Raw genomic sequence first — 13,584 nt, forward strand, 5'->3', positions numbered from 1 at the left:
GAGTCCCTCTTACAACTTGAGCCAGTCTGGTTTGATCCATCTGCTCAGCAGTCACTGCTCCCCTCATAACAGCTCTCTGAAGTAGTCTCTCCAGCCTCTGTATATAGGCTGAAATTTTCTCACCCCTTTCCTGTCGGGAATCAAGGAATTTACAGTAACTGTCTTCAGGGCTCTCTACGCTCCCAAAGGTATTATCAAGGGCCTCCAGGCAGTCCTTCACACTGACCTCAGGGTCAATGAGCTTCAGGGTACAAAGTACATCTAATGCTGGGCCACTAAGGCTCTCTATTAGACACCTTCACTTTTCTATATCAGGTACGGCCCACTCCCGCAGCATTTCAGTGGTATGCTCCAACCAGGGTTCAAACTCCTCTTCCCCAGCAAATAACCTTAACTTACGACAAGAGTTTGACGTAGCATAGGCCAACACAATCTTTTCCAATATATGCCCCAGTGCTTGTGCCCAATCATTGGCTGAAGCTGCCGTCCCTGAGCTAGAAGCTGCAGGACTGGGGCCCAACAAACCCGACATATTAGCCATTATACAAACAGTAATTCCCTCAAAATATAAAGACAATTGTTTCCCAATACAGTGGAACACTCAACAGGTGCTTGCGAGGGGTACTGACCCAGGGATCCCGGACGAGCCCCCAAAAATGTAACCCTTCTGCCCCTCTGAGTTGGCAGCAACAAGGGCCGGGTTCAATATCCAGGGGTTCCGTTTCAATAACGCAATGCAAAACCGGCTCGAGCCCCCACCCAGTGACCTGGGACAATTACCTACCACCCCCCCGGGCGCCTCCAGGAGGCAATACTTCCCCACTCGCAAGCACGAAGTCTGAGTGTAGCAAAATCCTTTTAATAAAGGAGAAACAAACCAGAAGCAAAACCCACCTTCAAGTACATTTGGCACTGTCCTTAGGGTCTTAAGTCCAATCACCCCAAAGTCCAACAACCCAAAGGTCTCAGTCTCTGGTCAGTGCCACCCCAGAGTTCAAAAGTTTATCTGCAGAGTTCCCCCCCCCCAGGTGGAAATGGGGGGGTCGCACACACAGGGTGCTAAGGGACACCTTACATGGGCCAGGGCCGACTGCCCTGCTTCTCCGTGGAGTTCTGCTGCAGCCTTCACCACGACTGGCTCCACACCACCAGCTGTGCTGCTCCTCCAGCAGACCCGTGAACCACGTCAGCCGTCCCCCACAAACCGCTCCACACTGCTCACTGTTCCATGGGCTGCTCCAACGTGCTGCAGACTGCTCCGCTCTGCCAGCTGCTTGGTGATAGATCTTCAGGCTCTCCCACTACTTAACACAGCACTCAGTGATTTCAGCTCAGTAAGCTTAGTTCTTTTAGTGACTTCAGCTCTTAGTGATTTCAACTTGTAGTAGGAGAGCCCCAGTGCCACATGGCCCAATGTGAATTCAGGTCAGCAACCTTTAGATGGACTCCTAAAGGATTCAAAATTAGCTCTGCTCTTTAACAGTGGAGAGAGGAGGAAGTGCAATTGGTGTTCCAGGCCCTCAAAAGGGGCCCATACCATCAGGTACACACACCAGTCCCCACGCTCTCTCCCTTCACTGGGTTTTGGAACCCATGTCCCTTATCTAGCAAGTACTATTTAATGTAGGTTGAGTCATTTCTGTCATAAAGCAGTCTCATAGTTCCTCATTCACATAATTAAGGTAACAGCCCCTTTTTTTCCTTCCTGCCCCAATAACAAAGAAATTGGGGATTCCACAGTGTAAAAATAACCATCCCATGCTGCTGTGTGTTATGCTAAGTGGAGTGGGTTTTCCAAGGCAAATGCACATTCCTAAAATTCCTTTGCCCACTCCTTATAATGTACCACCAGATGTCAGGGTAAATTTTATCCTGACTCTGCTTACATAATAAAAAAAGAGCAGGCAGAAGCACCCTAGGCTTAAACCCCCAGGTTTTTAGTAACAGAGAGTTTATATTCCCCTTATTTTGTAAACCACTGGATTAGAGAGAAGAAGGATTGCTTCTTCCCCCACTTTTTAACAAAGAGAGGTGAAAGTCTTGTAAAGAAATAAACACTTGAAAAGACATGCCTAAATGAAGGCACAGTCCTTTGGTATAGGTGTTTTAATAAAATAAAAAAAAAAAAAAAAAAAAAAAAGCAGGCAGAACCAGTCTAGGGTTATACAAGTAATGTATAGTGTCAAAAAAGTTCCCCCCCCTAGGTTTTAGACTAGCACTGGTTATTTTTTCTAGTAAAAACTGTGAAGCTGCAGCAAAACCCTGCTCTGCTCTTATCTAAACAACCAGGACCCTGTAAGAAAGCTGAACACCACATACTATAAACCATTTTAAAATGTGTTTTTTGAAGTAATGTTGAAAACCCCCTCTTTTTAACATGAATAAACACATGAAATAACAAACCTACCTGAAGACACATTCCTTTATTTGTAGGGGTGTTTCAATAAAAAAAAAAAAAAAGAGCATGCAGAAGCACCCCAGACCTAAACCCACAAAACCCTTACTAAGAAAAAGTTTCCCCCCAAGGTTTTTAGTGAGAACCACTTGAAACAGCCTTTTGAAGGTAGTGGATTAGAAAAGAAGAGCCCTTTGAAAAACAGGCTTCCTGAAGACATATTTATTTTAATTTAGCCCCCTTGGCATAGGTGTTTTATTAAAATGTAAAAGAGCAGGAAGAAGCACCCCAGGTTTTTAGTAACAGACGGTTTATATACCCCTTATTTTGTAAGCCATTGGATTAGAGAGAAAAAGTTTGTTTCTTTTCCCACCTTTTAACAGAGAGAGGTGAAAGGCTTGGAAAGGAATAAACAGTTGAAAAGACAAGCTTACCTGAAGACCCATAACCTTCATTTAGCCCAGTGGTGAGCTCCAGCCGGTTTGCGCCGGTTCACACTAACCGGTTGTTAAATTTAGAAACCCTTTTAGAACCGGTTGTTCCAGGACAACCGATTCTAAAAGGGCTGCCCCGCCACCGGCCCCAGCTCACCGCTGCTTCCTGGGCTCCTCCCCCTTCCCGCGAATCAGATGTTAGCGCGGGAAGCCAGGGACTGGGGAGAGCTCAGAAGCAAGAAGCAGCTTGGCAAGGTAAGCTGGGGCGGGGAAGTCAGGAGGAGACCAGGGAGGGGTGGTGCAGCCTAGCTCAGTCCTGCTCCTGCCGAACGCCCGGCTCTAGCCGAGCGGCTCTAGGCCGAGAGCGCCCCGACCGTGGCCTGGCTCCTGCCCCGGCCCCGAGCGCCTCCGGCCCAGTCCTGCTCCAGCTGCGAGCGCCTCCAGCCCCGGCCGCCCTGGCCAGGGCCCGCCCCCGGCCCCGAGCGCCCCCAGCCCAGCCTGGCCCGGGTGTGGCTGAGCAGCGCCAGCCCTGGCCGAGAGGATCTGGCCTAGGCTCTGGCTGAGTGACTCCGGTCTCGGGCCGGGGCCGGAGCCGGGGCCAGAGCCGCGAGGCCCAGGGCGCTAGGCTGGAGCAGGACTGGGCTGGGCCGCGCCGCACCTCCCAGGAGCCCTCCTCGCTCTCCCACCCCATCTTAACTTGCCAAGCCTGGCTCCGGCCAAGCAGCTCCCCCCAGGCCTGGTCCCTGGCAAGCGGCTCCGGGTCAGCCCCAGCATGGTCCAGCGCCCCTGGCCCGGCCTCCAGCGTGGTAAGGAAGCAGGGAGGGGTGTTGGAAGAGGGCAGGGGAGTTTGGGAGTGGGGATGGGTGGATAAGGGTCAGGGCAGTCTGAGGGCAGGGAACAGGGGGATTGAATGAGGGCAAGGGTCCCGGGGGGGCAGTCAGGAAGGATCAGAGGTTGGATGGGGCTGTGGGGGCCGTCAGGGGCAGGGGTTCCACTTCCAGGGGCAGTCGGGGACAGAGAGAAGGGGTGGTTGGATAGGGCAGGGGTCCCAGGGGGCCATCAGGAATGAGAGAAGGGATTGGATGGGGTAGGGATCGGGGAGGCATCAAAGAATGTGGGGGGTTAGATGGGGCAGGAGTCCCCAGGGGAGGCACGACCCCCAGCCCCATGGGGTGAGGAGGAGGGAACCGGTTGTTAATTTTTTGGCAGCTCATCACTGAGCCTGATCTGTAATAACAGCATTTTGCATGAGGAGGATAGAAGGGTGAATACTGATTATGCTGATGGTGCACCAGGCCAAGTTCTATACTGAATTACTCCCATGCATTCCCCCAGGAAGTCAGGCAGAATTTGGTGAAGACACATGGAAAGCAGATTTAATTTCATGAAACTACCCTACCTCATCCTGTTGCAGTTTCTCCAGTAGAACTCTCACAACACTAGCCAGCTTGGTCTCTGCTATAGAGGCAATCCTGAGGGCAATTTTGTCCCTATCTTGGTCAGTCATATGTGCCAGGAGGGAAAGAACCTCATTATAAACACCTGAAATTAAATAAAAGGATTCGGCTAGTTACCATTGATAGCAGAATTGGTGCTGGCCTCTTTAATTCACTATCTAGTAAAGATTCTGCAGGTGCCCAAACACTGTGAGGAGAAGACGACCTGGGAATCATGTAAATCCTCTTCCTGATGACCAGGTTTGTTTGCTGAAGGACCCAGTGTGTTTGGGGGGAAATCATAATGAAGAAAATTTGCTCCTTTCAAGTAGATCCCCATGTAAAATAATCTTCCTTTCCCTCTTAGTATCAATTGATGAGGTTTGATAGCACACAGAATAATAATTTATGGCCCAAATTTTCAAAACTGGGTGCCTAAACATAAGTACCTAAATCCATATTAAGGCACCTACACCCTGATTCAGCATCCTAATCACATGCTTAACTCTAAGCCAACGAAGAGGCCTAAAGTTAAGCACATGCTTTAAGAGTTTTGCTTAGTCAGGGCCTCATTTTCAAAAATCCTGAGCACCCAGATGACAAGTTTTTGGGTTCAGTGTAAGGTTACTAGGTGAAATTTAATGGTTTGTGAAATCCAGGAAGTCAGACTAGATGATCTAATGGTCCCTTCTGGCCTTAAACTCTATGAAACAGCTGATGTATTAAAAAAAAATCAGGATTTTATCTCCCATATATCTCTTAGCTGTGGGCAGAAATTCTCCAGGAGCCTTAATATTTAACAAGAAATCTGAAATGCCATATTTGTCTGTCTCCATTGTAACAGCATTCCAAAGCATGAAGGAGGAACTAACAAGATTTCCCCTTCCCTGGAAAGGCTGCTTGAGGTTCAGTGATTGCTCATCCTTTATGCAAATTGCATCCTTCAGTTCTAACACCCAGATGCAAATTGAATCCTAACTGTACCCTACACTGCCCAGTAGCTGCAGTAGTGATGCAGTGGGGGATTAGGAGCACTAGTGTTGCTAAGAAGTGTGACCCCCATGCTTTCTTATCCTGCATTTAAGATATTAGCAGAGCTTCATTTAGACAGCCAGAGGAGAAGTCCCTCTGCATTTTTTGTTCTAGTTTCCCCCATCTCTGAGGATTCCACAGCTAGATCTTGGCTCCATGGATGCAGAAGACACAAAATGAGGACCCATAATAAACATAAAACACCTGGGACAAAAGAAGGGAGACCTCCCCCATAACATTCAATAGAAACTGAGATTCTCAGGAAAGTCTCCAGGTCCAGAGGCTGTAGGCCAAGTCCTCAACTGGTGTAAATCAACACAGCTACAAGGAAGACAACAGAGCAACACTGATTTACAGCAGCTGAGGTTCTGGTCATACAAATGGAGAACATTACAACTAATCTATCTGTATGCCTAGGCTTTCTGAATGTGTGTGTGAATATAGACTGGATCTAGAAAATACAGTGCTGACCCTTACCTCTCTCGGTTACCTCCTGTTCACTCACAAGATTATTCATGTTTTAATCTTTTATCAACACTTCCTCCAGTCCTTTCTCCAAAGAGCTCCTGTCCTGGTAGGTAGCTGGCCTCTCAGTCTGTCATGGCCAGGATAGCCAGTTCAGATTATGCAAGCACTATTATGACATTGATGTGACTGTCGCATACCACAAAATCTGCTGCTGACCAGGTATGTGCTGTAATTACATGGACAAGCTCCTCAAAGGTATTTAGGCTCCTAACTCACACTGAAATCAGTAGCTTTTAGGAACCTAAATACATTTCAATATCTGGGCCCATACATGTAAGCAGTTCAATAGGTGGCTACATTTGCTCCAGTGTAGAATTTCTCATTCTCTCAACATCATTTTGAATTTTGGTTTGGTCCTTCTCCTTTACCACACTTTCCAATATTGGTTTTACCTGAAAATCTGCTCCTGGTTGAATTTATATAAAATAAAAGCACCAAACAAAGAAAAAGAAGAAATTGCCTTGGAGAATGCACAGACTCTTGAGTGTGGTTGTTTGGTTTCCTTTGCTTTTTAATTTGGTTGATCAAAAAGCCTGATGAAACCTTATTGAACTGTATTACAAATATTGATTTTATATTTTTACAATGAATTGAAATTTATACTTAAGTTCCATGTCCTGCCAGACAAATCAACTACATTAATTTTTATTGTATTTGATACAGTGTGGTGTCATATGTAGGGCCATATGTAGAGCCAACTCTTGATTTTGGAAGTTATGTTGCCTTTAAAGCATTCAGAGTGATGACACACTTTGCAGCAAACCATATGGGAAAAAGAATTCCAATTACATTTGTCCCTTGCTATGTATAACTGATTTTGTGCCTTACCCTTTCTGATTTTATCCTTACACGTATATGCTATTCTTTTGTACTCCTCCTTAGTAATTCGTCCATGTTTCACATTTTGTAGGATTTCTTTTTGATTTTCAGGTCATTAAAAAACTTACTATTCTTCCTATCTTTCCTTTGTATTGGCCGTTGGGCCTTTAATATTGTCTCCATGAGAAACTGCCAGCTTTCCTGAACTCCTTTATGCCTTAGATATTTTCCTTATGGGTGGCTACCTACCAAATCTCTGAGTATATTGAAGTCTGCTTTTTATAGTCCTTCTTCTGTCACTCACTCGTTCCTTTCCTTAGAATCATGAAATCTATCATTCATGATCACTTTCACCCAAATCACCTTCCACCTTCATATTCACAACCAGCTCCTCCCTGTTGGTCAAAATAAAGTTTAAAATGGTTGTCCCTCAGGTTACTACCTCCATTTTCTGAAACAAAGCATTGTCCCCAGTACATTCCAGGAACTTACTGGATAATTTTGTGTTTTGCCATATTTCTTTTTTAACAGCTGTCTAGGTAGGTAAAATCCCCCATTATCATCATCAGGATTTGTGTTTTGAATATTTGTTTTTTTGTTTTAGAAATGCCTCATCTCCCTCCTCTTCCTAATTTGGTGGCCTGTAATAGACCCCTACCAGGACATCACCCCTGTTTTTTCCTTCTTTTATCTTTACTCAGAGACTTTCAACTGGTCTGCTTCTCACCTCCTTCTGGACCTCAGAACAAGTGTACAATGCAATATGTTCTCTCCTTTTTTTCCTGCCTGTCCTTCCTGACCAAGCTATAGCCCTCTATACCAATATTCCAGTCACTTGATGGGCTAAATCTCATATCTGTGATGCCAGTTAAGCTCAGTTATGACTTATGTACTAAAACTCCCAGATCTTACTGTTTATTCCTCATTATTATTACTCCTTCCATTTGTGTATAGACATCTGAGATGTTAAGCAGATACCCCCATGGATTTCCCTCTTGTTACTCCTATAATTCTACTACAATTTTCCACATTTGCTTTTCCCCAAACATCTAGTCCTCTATTAAGGTCACCTTTTTTACCTGGTGGCTTTTTTCATCTGTCCCCTCTGAACTTAGTTTTAAGCTCTTCTTCTCATAAGGTTGGTGAGTCAGTGCACAAACAGGAAGCCATTCTGTAAGAAGCTAAGGGCATGATCAGCACAGAGAATTTGCCTGTCTCTGTGCTGATGATATGCACTCCTCACTATCTACACCTGGCTCCATAAAATTCAGCCTTTCAAGAATGCAGCATTGTGTAGGAGCATGGGTAATTGTAATAATGCTTGTTCATTGCAGCTGTTAACATCAGGGCAAGGCATCCACATATAGGTCCACTACAGATGGACCAGTGATAGGAAGAGTGTTCATGCATGTAATGCCACAGAACAAATTAAGATCAATAACAGAACAACGTTATGTGTGGCAAAGCCATGACAAACACTGTGCAGGCATCAAGGAGCTCAGAAATTAGCACATCACCCAAACACTGCCTCAGCTTAACTTAGATCTTGGGCAACAGTAGACCCTCAAAAGGAGGCCACAGCTTTACACCCATGGTCACTGTGGTGTTAATTGGCTGCATTTTACAAGAGCTGGATCATAGGTTGACTGAGTGTATTTACAGGGGGCAGGTTTGAACAACACAAGCCTTGTGTGCACGCGCAAACACACACACACACACACACACACGTTCTACAGCAGTGCTGAGCAGTGGGATACTGCCCATAGCAGGTCTTGGGCTTGTAATTCATACACTTCTCTCACTAATGAGGATCAATAGATCAACCCATATTGAATGCAGCTTGACAAGACACCATCACTTCAACACATTACAGTCAGAGAGGATGATAAATATTCCATTTATACACATTATGTACAAGGCCCAAAATGTCTGAGGAGGCAAGAAAACAAGGGTGGTAAATACAGAAAATGCATTACTGCAAAAATAGCCAGCAGATTAACTCCTGCTAGCAAGAAACTTCTGTACAATGTACAGTAAGATACTGGGCTTAACCCAACTCAGTGCTAGGTTGAATTAAAGTCAGTCAAAGTTTTGTCTAAGTAGGGTATGAGGCCCAGATCCTCAGAGGTAATTAGACTCCTAACTTCTGCTGAAACCAATGAGAGCTAGGAGCCTAAGTACCTCTTAGGATCTGAGCAAGGACTGTAGAATTTACCCAACAACAACAATAATTTGCATTTCTAGAGAGATTTTCTTCAACATATTTTACAAAAATGTTTTCTAGCTCTCTGCTTCAAATAAAAGCCATTATTAACAGACAATTCTATTTTTCTGTCACAGCACAGACAAATAGGAGAGTGAAGGTAACACAATTTATTAAAGGGAATTTAAGCAGGTTTTTGTATGGAAAAAACATTAAAGATCCAGCACTCTATAAATGACTCCGCTTAGCTGTGTGCCTTATGGCTGAAAGCAGAATTTCAAGAACATTACTGTGCTTTTTGAAATAGTTTCTCAATAAACGACAACTCAAAATATCTGCTTCCACCTAACGGTGCGGATTTGCATAACGTCTTATTTATAGTCCCTTTTTAAAGATATCTTTGCCTAAAGGATAAAATACATCAGAATCTACTGAGACAATTCACACTTCTGCACAAAGCCACAACAGCACGAAGAATGTATCTACTTGTTAGCAAATAGGATCACCGGGGAAAAGGAAAAGGATAATCTCAGAAAGTCTCTCTTTTCCTCCTTCACTTTATTCTATATAGGTTTTTATCCTGTTATCATCAATGCAGTATCTGAGCAGCTTCCCCTAGTACATTAATGATATGACTAACATCTGTCATGGTAATATCTTTTATTAGACTAACATCTGTCGGTGAAAGAACTGCACAGAGTTCTTCTTCAGGTCCTTGAAAGATTATTTCTTTCACCAACAGAAGTTGGTCCAACAGAAGATATTACCTCAGCTAGGGTGACCAGATGTCCTAATTTTATAGAGACGGTCCAGATATTTGGGGATTAGGTGCCTATCCATCCCACCCCACTCCCATCCCGATTTTTCATACTTACTATCTGGTCACCCTATACCTCACCCACCTTGCCTCTCTAATATCCTAGGAATGACCTGGCTACAACATGATTGCAAATAACATTTGTCATGTCCAGTTCATTCTCTCTCATCCTCTTCTCATGGGGAGAATTGTGTGTGCAGTTTTGTTTTGGTAGGGCTTTGATCAGTGGTGAGCTGCAGCCGGTTCGCAATGGTTTGCGCGAACCGGTTGTTAAATTTAGAAGCCCCTTTAGAACCAGTTGTTCCTGGAGGAACAACTAGTTCCAAAAGGGCTTTTTAATTTAATAAAAGCTCTAGCAGCTCCCTGCCCTTCCCCCGGCCCCAGCTCACCTCACTCCGCCGCCTCCTCTTCTCAATTCTCCTCCGGCTTCTCCTCCCCCTCCCCAGTCAGGAAGGAGCAGGGGTTGGATGGGGTGGTGGGAGGCAGTTAGGGGCAGGGATTCCAGGGACAGTCAGGGGACAGAGAGAAGGGGTGGTTGGATGGGGCAGGGGTCCCCGGGTGCCATCAGGAATGAGAGAAGGGGTTGGATGGGGTGGGGGTCCCCGGGTGCCATCAGGAATGAGAGAAGGGGTTGGATGGGGGTGGCAAGGGGCAGACAGGGGACAGGGAAGGGGGGTGGATAGGGCACAGGTCCGGGGGCTGTCAAGGAACATGGGGGGGTTGGATGGGGCAGGAGTCCCCGCGGGGGGGGGCATGACCCCTCCTGGGGTGAGGAGGAGGAGGGAACCGGTTGTTAGTATTTTGGCAGCTCATCACTGCACAGACCCCAGCATTAGGTAGGGTGACCAGATGTTCCAATTTTATAGGGACAGTCCTGATTTTTGGGTCTTTCCTTATATAGGCTTCTATTACCCTCCACCCCCATCCCGATTTTTCACATTTGCTGTCTGGGCACCCAGCATTAGGGTAATTGATGACTAGGACAGGACAAACCCTGGAGACAGGCTAAGAAACAGGGAACCAGGCTGCAGCATGGAGGGGACTAGAACCAGGCTTTGTCACAGCTGGTCTCCAATTCCCTTGAGTTCATGAATCCCCTCCCACTGCTCCCTCCTCTCCCTTCGCAGGGGTATCAGGTTTACTGCAGATCCATTTTCTTGGTGTGCTGCAGCTTGACGTGGTGACAGTGAGGTCTTCATCCAGGCACACACAGTCTGCTCCTCCTTGTATTTCAAACCTGTAACCCAGAAGCAATTGGAGCTAGAGTCAGTGTGTGCCAGGCACAGACCGGGGGTGACACCCCAAGTCAGGGAGGGGAGCTGTACTCACAGCCCCTCTGGATCCCCCTCCCTTCACCAGTCCCAGGCCCCACTCCCGTCAGGAGGGGACGTTAAAGCAGCCAGTGGGGCATTTCCAGCGCCTCTGACCAACGCAGAGAAAAAAAGAGACTCACCGACGGTCAAACTCGGTCCCGTCGGCCCATTTCCAGACCTGGCCCGTGTCCTTCCGGAGGCCGATCCAGTGGTCCAGTCTGCCTTCATATGGCAGCAGGGAACCCTTCGAAACCCAATAAAAGCATCAGCTGTGTTAGACCCTGACTCTGCTGCTCCCCCACCTTGGGCTGCAGGGGATTTCTAGAGGCCTCTTCCATGGTTACTGGATGAAGGGATCAGATAAGTATTAACCCTTCACCCTCCCCGGCCTCTTTTTTGGGGCTGTGGCACCTACTCGGTGTAGCAGGAACAGAGCTGCAAGGTCACTGTCTGCCCAGCAGCCCCTTCTCACAGCACAGCAGGGCCAGGAGGGAGAGGGAGCTGCAGTGGGAGGGCAGACAGACCCCTGCCACCAGGGCAGGGAAGCTGAGGGGAAGAGGCCTAAAGCAGACCTCACCTGCAGCTGGATTCCCCCTGCCCCACCCATGAGGGAACCCTGGGGTTGGGCTGAGCTGGGGGGGCAGGTTCTCACCCCTGCAGCCCCAGGCAGCCCATTGGCCAGGAGCTGACTGAGCCGGCCCAGCTCTGCACAGGACGAGTCTCCCACCTGGGCTCTGGCAGATGCAGGGTCGAGGGGCTGGCAGGTCCAGCCAGGATTCAGCTGCCAGAACCGCACTGACTCTGGCTGCCCAGCCTGGGAGGCACCCGGGCTCCTCTCAGCCCTAGAGGGGCTGAGCCCAGCCTGACTCCAGCCCTGTCAGTGGTGCCAGCGATCGCTGGGCTTGGCACAAAGCATCTAACCGGCTTCTCACCAGCTCCTGCGGACTCTCAATCCCTGCCAGGGAGGCACCGTGTGACGAGCAGAAGCTCTGGCTGTAGGTCCAGTTCTCCTCAGCCTTAGAAAAATAGTAACATTTCCCTTGGATCCGGATCCAGCCGTCCGGGCACCAGGAGGCAGCAGGGGGCCATGGAGGAGGCTGCTTAGATGTTACCACTAGAAAACACAAAACACAAGGGGAGAGATTGTCCCATCTCTCATCTCTGTGGAGAACGAGCAGGGACAGAAACAAGAACTGCCCGACGGGATCAGACTGATGGGAGAGACGGGCCAGTCTGAGAGTGGCCAGCAGCAGCTGCTTCAGAGTCCACGGCCCAGCAACCCGACAAGCAGCGTAGCTGGAGTTTGTTATAACACACACACTGCGGCAGTGCCAGAGGCCAACCAGGCCAAGCCCCCATCGGGCTGGGGATGTGCAGAGTGTGCAGCCAAGGGAGTGGGGAAGGTGAGAGCAAGGGAGGAGTGTGTCTGGCAGGGGCGCTGGAACTGGGGTGGTAAGGGGGGGGGGGATGCCCCTCCCCCATGTTTTAACGTGGGGGGCCCAGGCCTGCCCACTTGTTAACCTGGGCATAGAGCCTTGGGCACGCACGGTGCTGGCGGCGGCAGGGGCTGCGCTTCACGGCTGGAGATCTGAGACGGGGATTAGCTCCCCCACCATGAAGCGCAGCCCCTGCTAGCAGCACCAGCCTCTTCCTGGCAGGGGGCTGAGCTGGTCCAGAGGCAGAACATGAAACACTGAGGGAACTTCTACAGCAAAAGTGTCGTCCCCAGGTGAGCTCAGGTGCCCCCGGTTGGCAGATCACAGGGTGCCTGAAACGGGAACTTTGACCCTTTAGTGCCCTTTGTGGAACCAGCCCCGGTGCCTTGGCTCCCCCGCCACAAAACAAGGACAAGGACACGTCCCTGCCTCACAGGGGTGTGAGGAGAAATCCACTGGTGTCTGTGATACTCTCAGGTACGACAATGGAGGGGGGTGGGGGGCCATGAAAAAGCCTAGAGAGGCTCCTGTCTGACCGGACTGCTAAAGCAGAGAGGCCAGGGGAGAGATGAGGTGGAGCTGTGAGCCACGAAGGAAGAAAGCTCCACACCCAGAGACTGAATCATCGGGGGTTGGGAACTTACCTATCAAAGCTGCTACTAGAGCGATGATGACGGTCGTCATCACCACGATTATGGCTCTGAGGGCAGCTGGATGATCCCATACTGCAGGTTTCCTGGAGCTGGAATTAGCTGGATGACCTGGAAGATCAAAACCTGTTAATCATAGAATATCAGGGTTAGAAAGGATCTCAGGAGATCATCTAGTCCAACCCCTTGCTAATTTTTCTCTCTCTTTTTTTTTATTTTTTTTTTTTTTAGAAACTCCAGTTCCCTAAATGGCCCCCTCAAGGATTGAGCTCACAACCCTGGGTTTAGCAGGCCAATGCTCAAACCACTGAGTTTTCCTGACTCAAATTAGAATTGTTTGCCATCAGGCTCTGATCTGACACACACCAGATATTTATTTTGACCTCTTAAATGGCTCTGTCTCAGCTCTGGACACAAATATTAACTCGAACTCCCATTCAGACTGCAAAGGAGAACATCACCCCCCAAACCACCAGTTCAATTAATCCCCAGAAAGGACCCTGCAGAATTCAGAGGGATTC

General features: G+C 48.1%; 1 protein-coding gene across 1 annotated transcript; it reads right to left on the minus strand.

The window, feature by feature from the left end:
* Window positions 1–10,558: 10,558 nt before the first annotated feature.
* On the minus strand, window positions 10,559–13,196 carry LOC120392858 (C-type lectin domain family 2 member D-like). Its single transcript, XM_039517538.1, has 4 exons — window positions 13,058–13,196; window positions 11,910–12,091; window positions 11,118–11,221; window positions 10,559–10,901 (listed from the first exon to the last, which is right to left on the minus strand). The coding sequence occupies exons 1-4, from the start codon at window positions 13,095–13,097 to the stop codon at window positions 10,751–10,753; spliced, it is 477 nt and encodes a 158-aa protein (XP_039373472.1). The 5' UTR covers window positions 13,098–13,196; the 3' UTR covers window positions 10,559–10,750.
* Window positions 13,197–13,584: the final 388 nt, after the last annotated feature.

This window comes from Mauremys reevesii, unplaced genomic scaffold, assembly GCF_016161935.1.
Source record: "Mauremys reevesii isolate NIE-2019 unplaced genomic scaffold, ASM1616193v1 Contig12, whole genome shotgun sequence".
Taxonomy (NCBI): Eukaryota; Metazoa; Chordata; order Testudines; family Geoemydidae; genus Mauremys; species Mauremys reevesii.

Bases quoted from the DNA above. Each gene is read 5' to 3' on its own strand.
- LOC120392858 (XM_039517538.1), bottom strand. From the start codon at position 13,097: ATGACGACCGTCATCATCGCTCTAGTAGCAGCTTTGATAG. The intron at 12,092-13,057 runs GTAAGTTCCCAA...TGTGTTTTCTAG, and splicing joins TCTAGTAGCAGCTTTGATAG to TGGTAACATCTAAGCAGCCT. The intron at 11,222-11,909 runs GTGAGAAGCCGG...TGGGTTTCGAAG, and splicing joins TTGAGAGTCCGCAGGAGCTG to GGTTCCCTGCTGCCATATGA.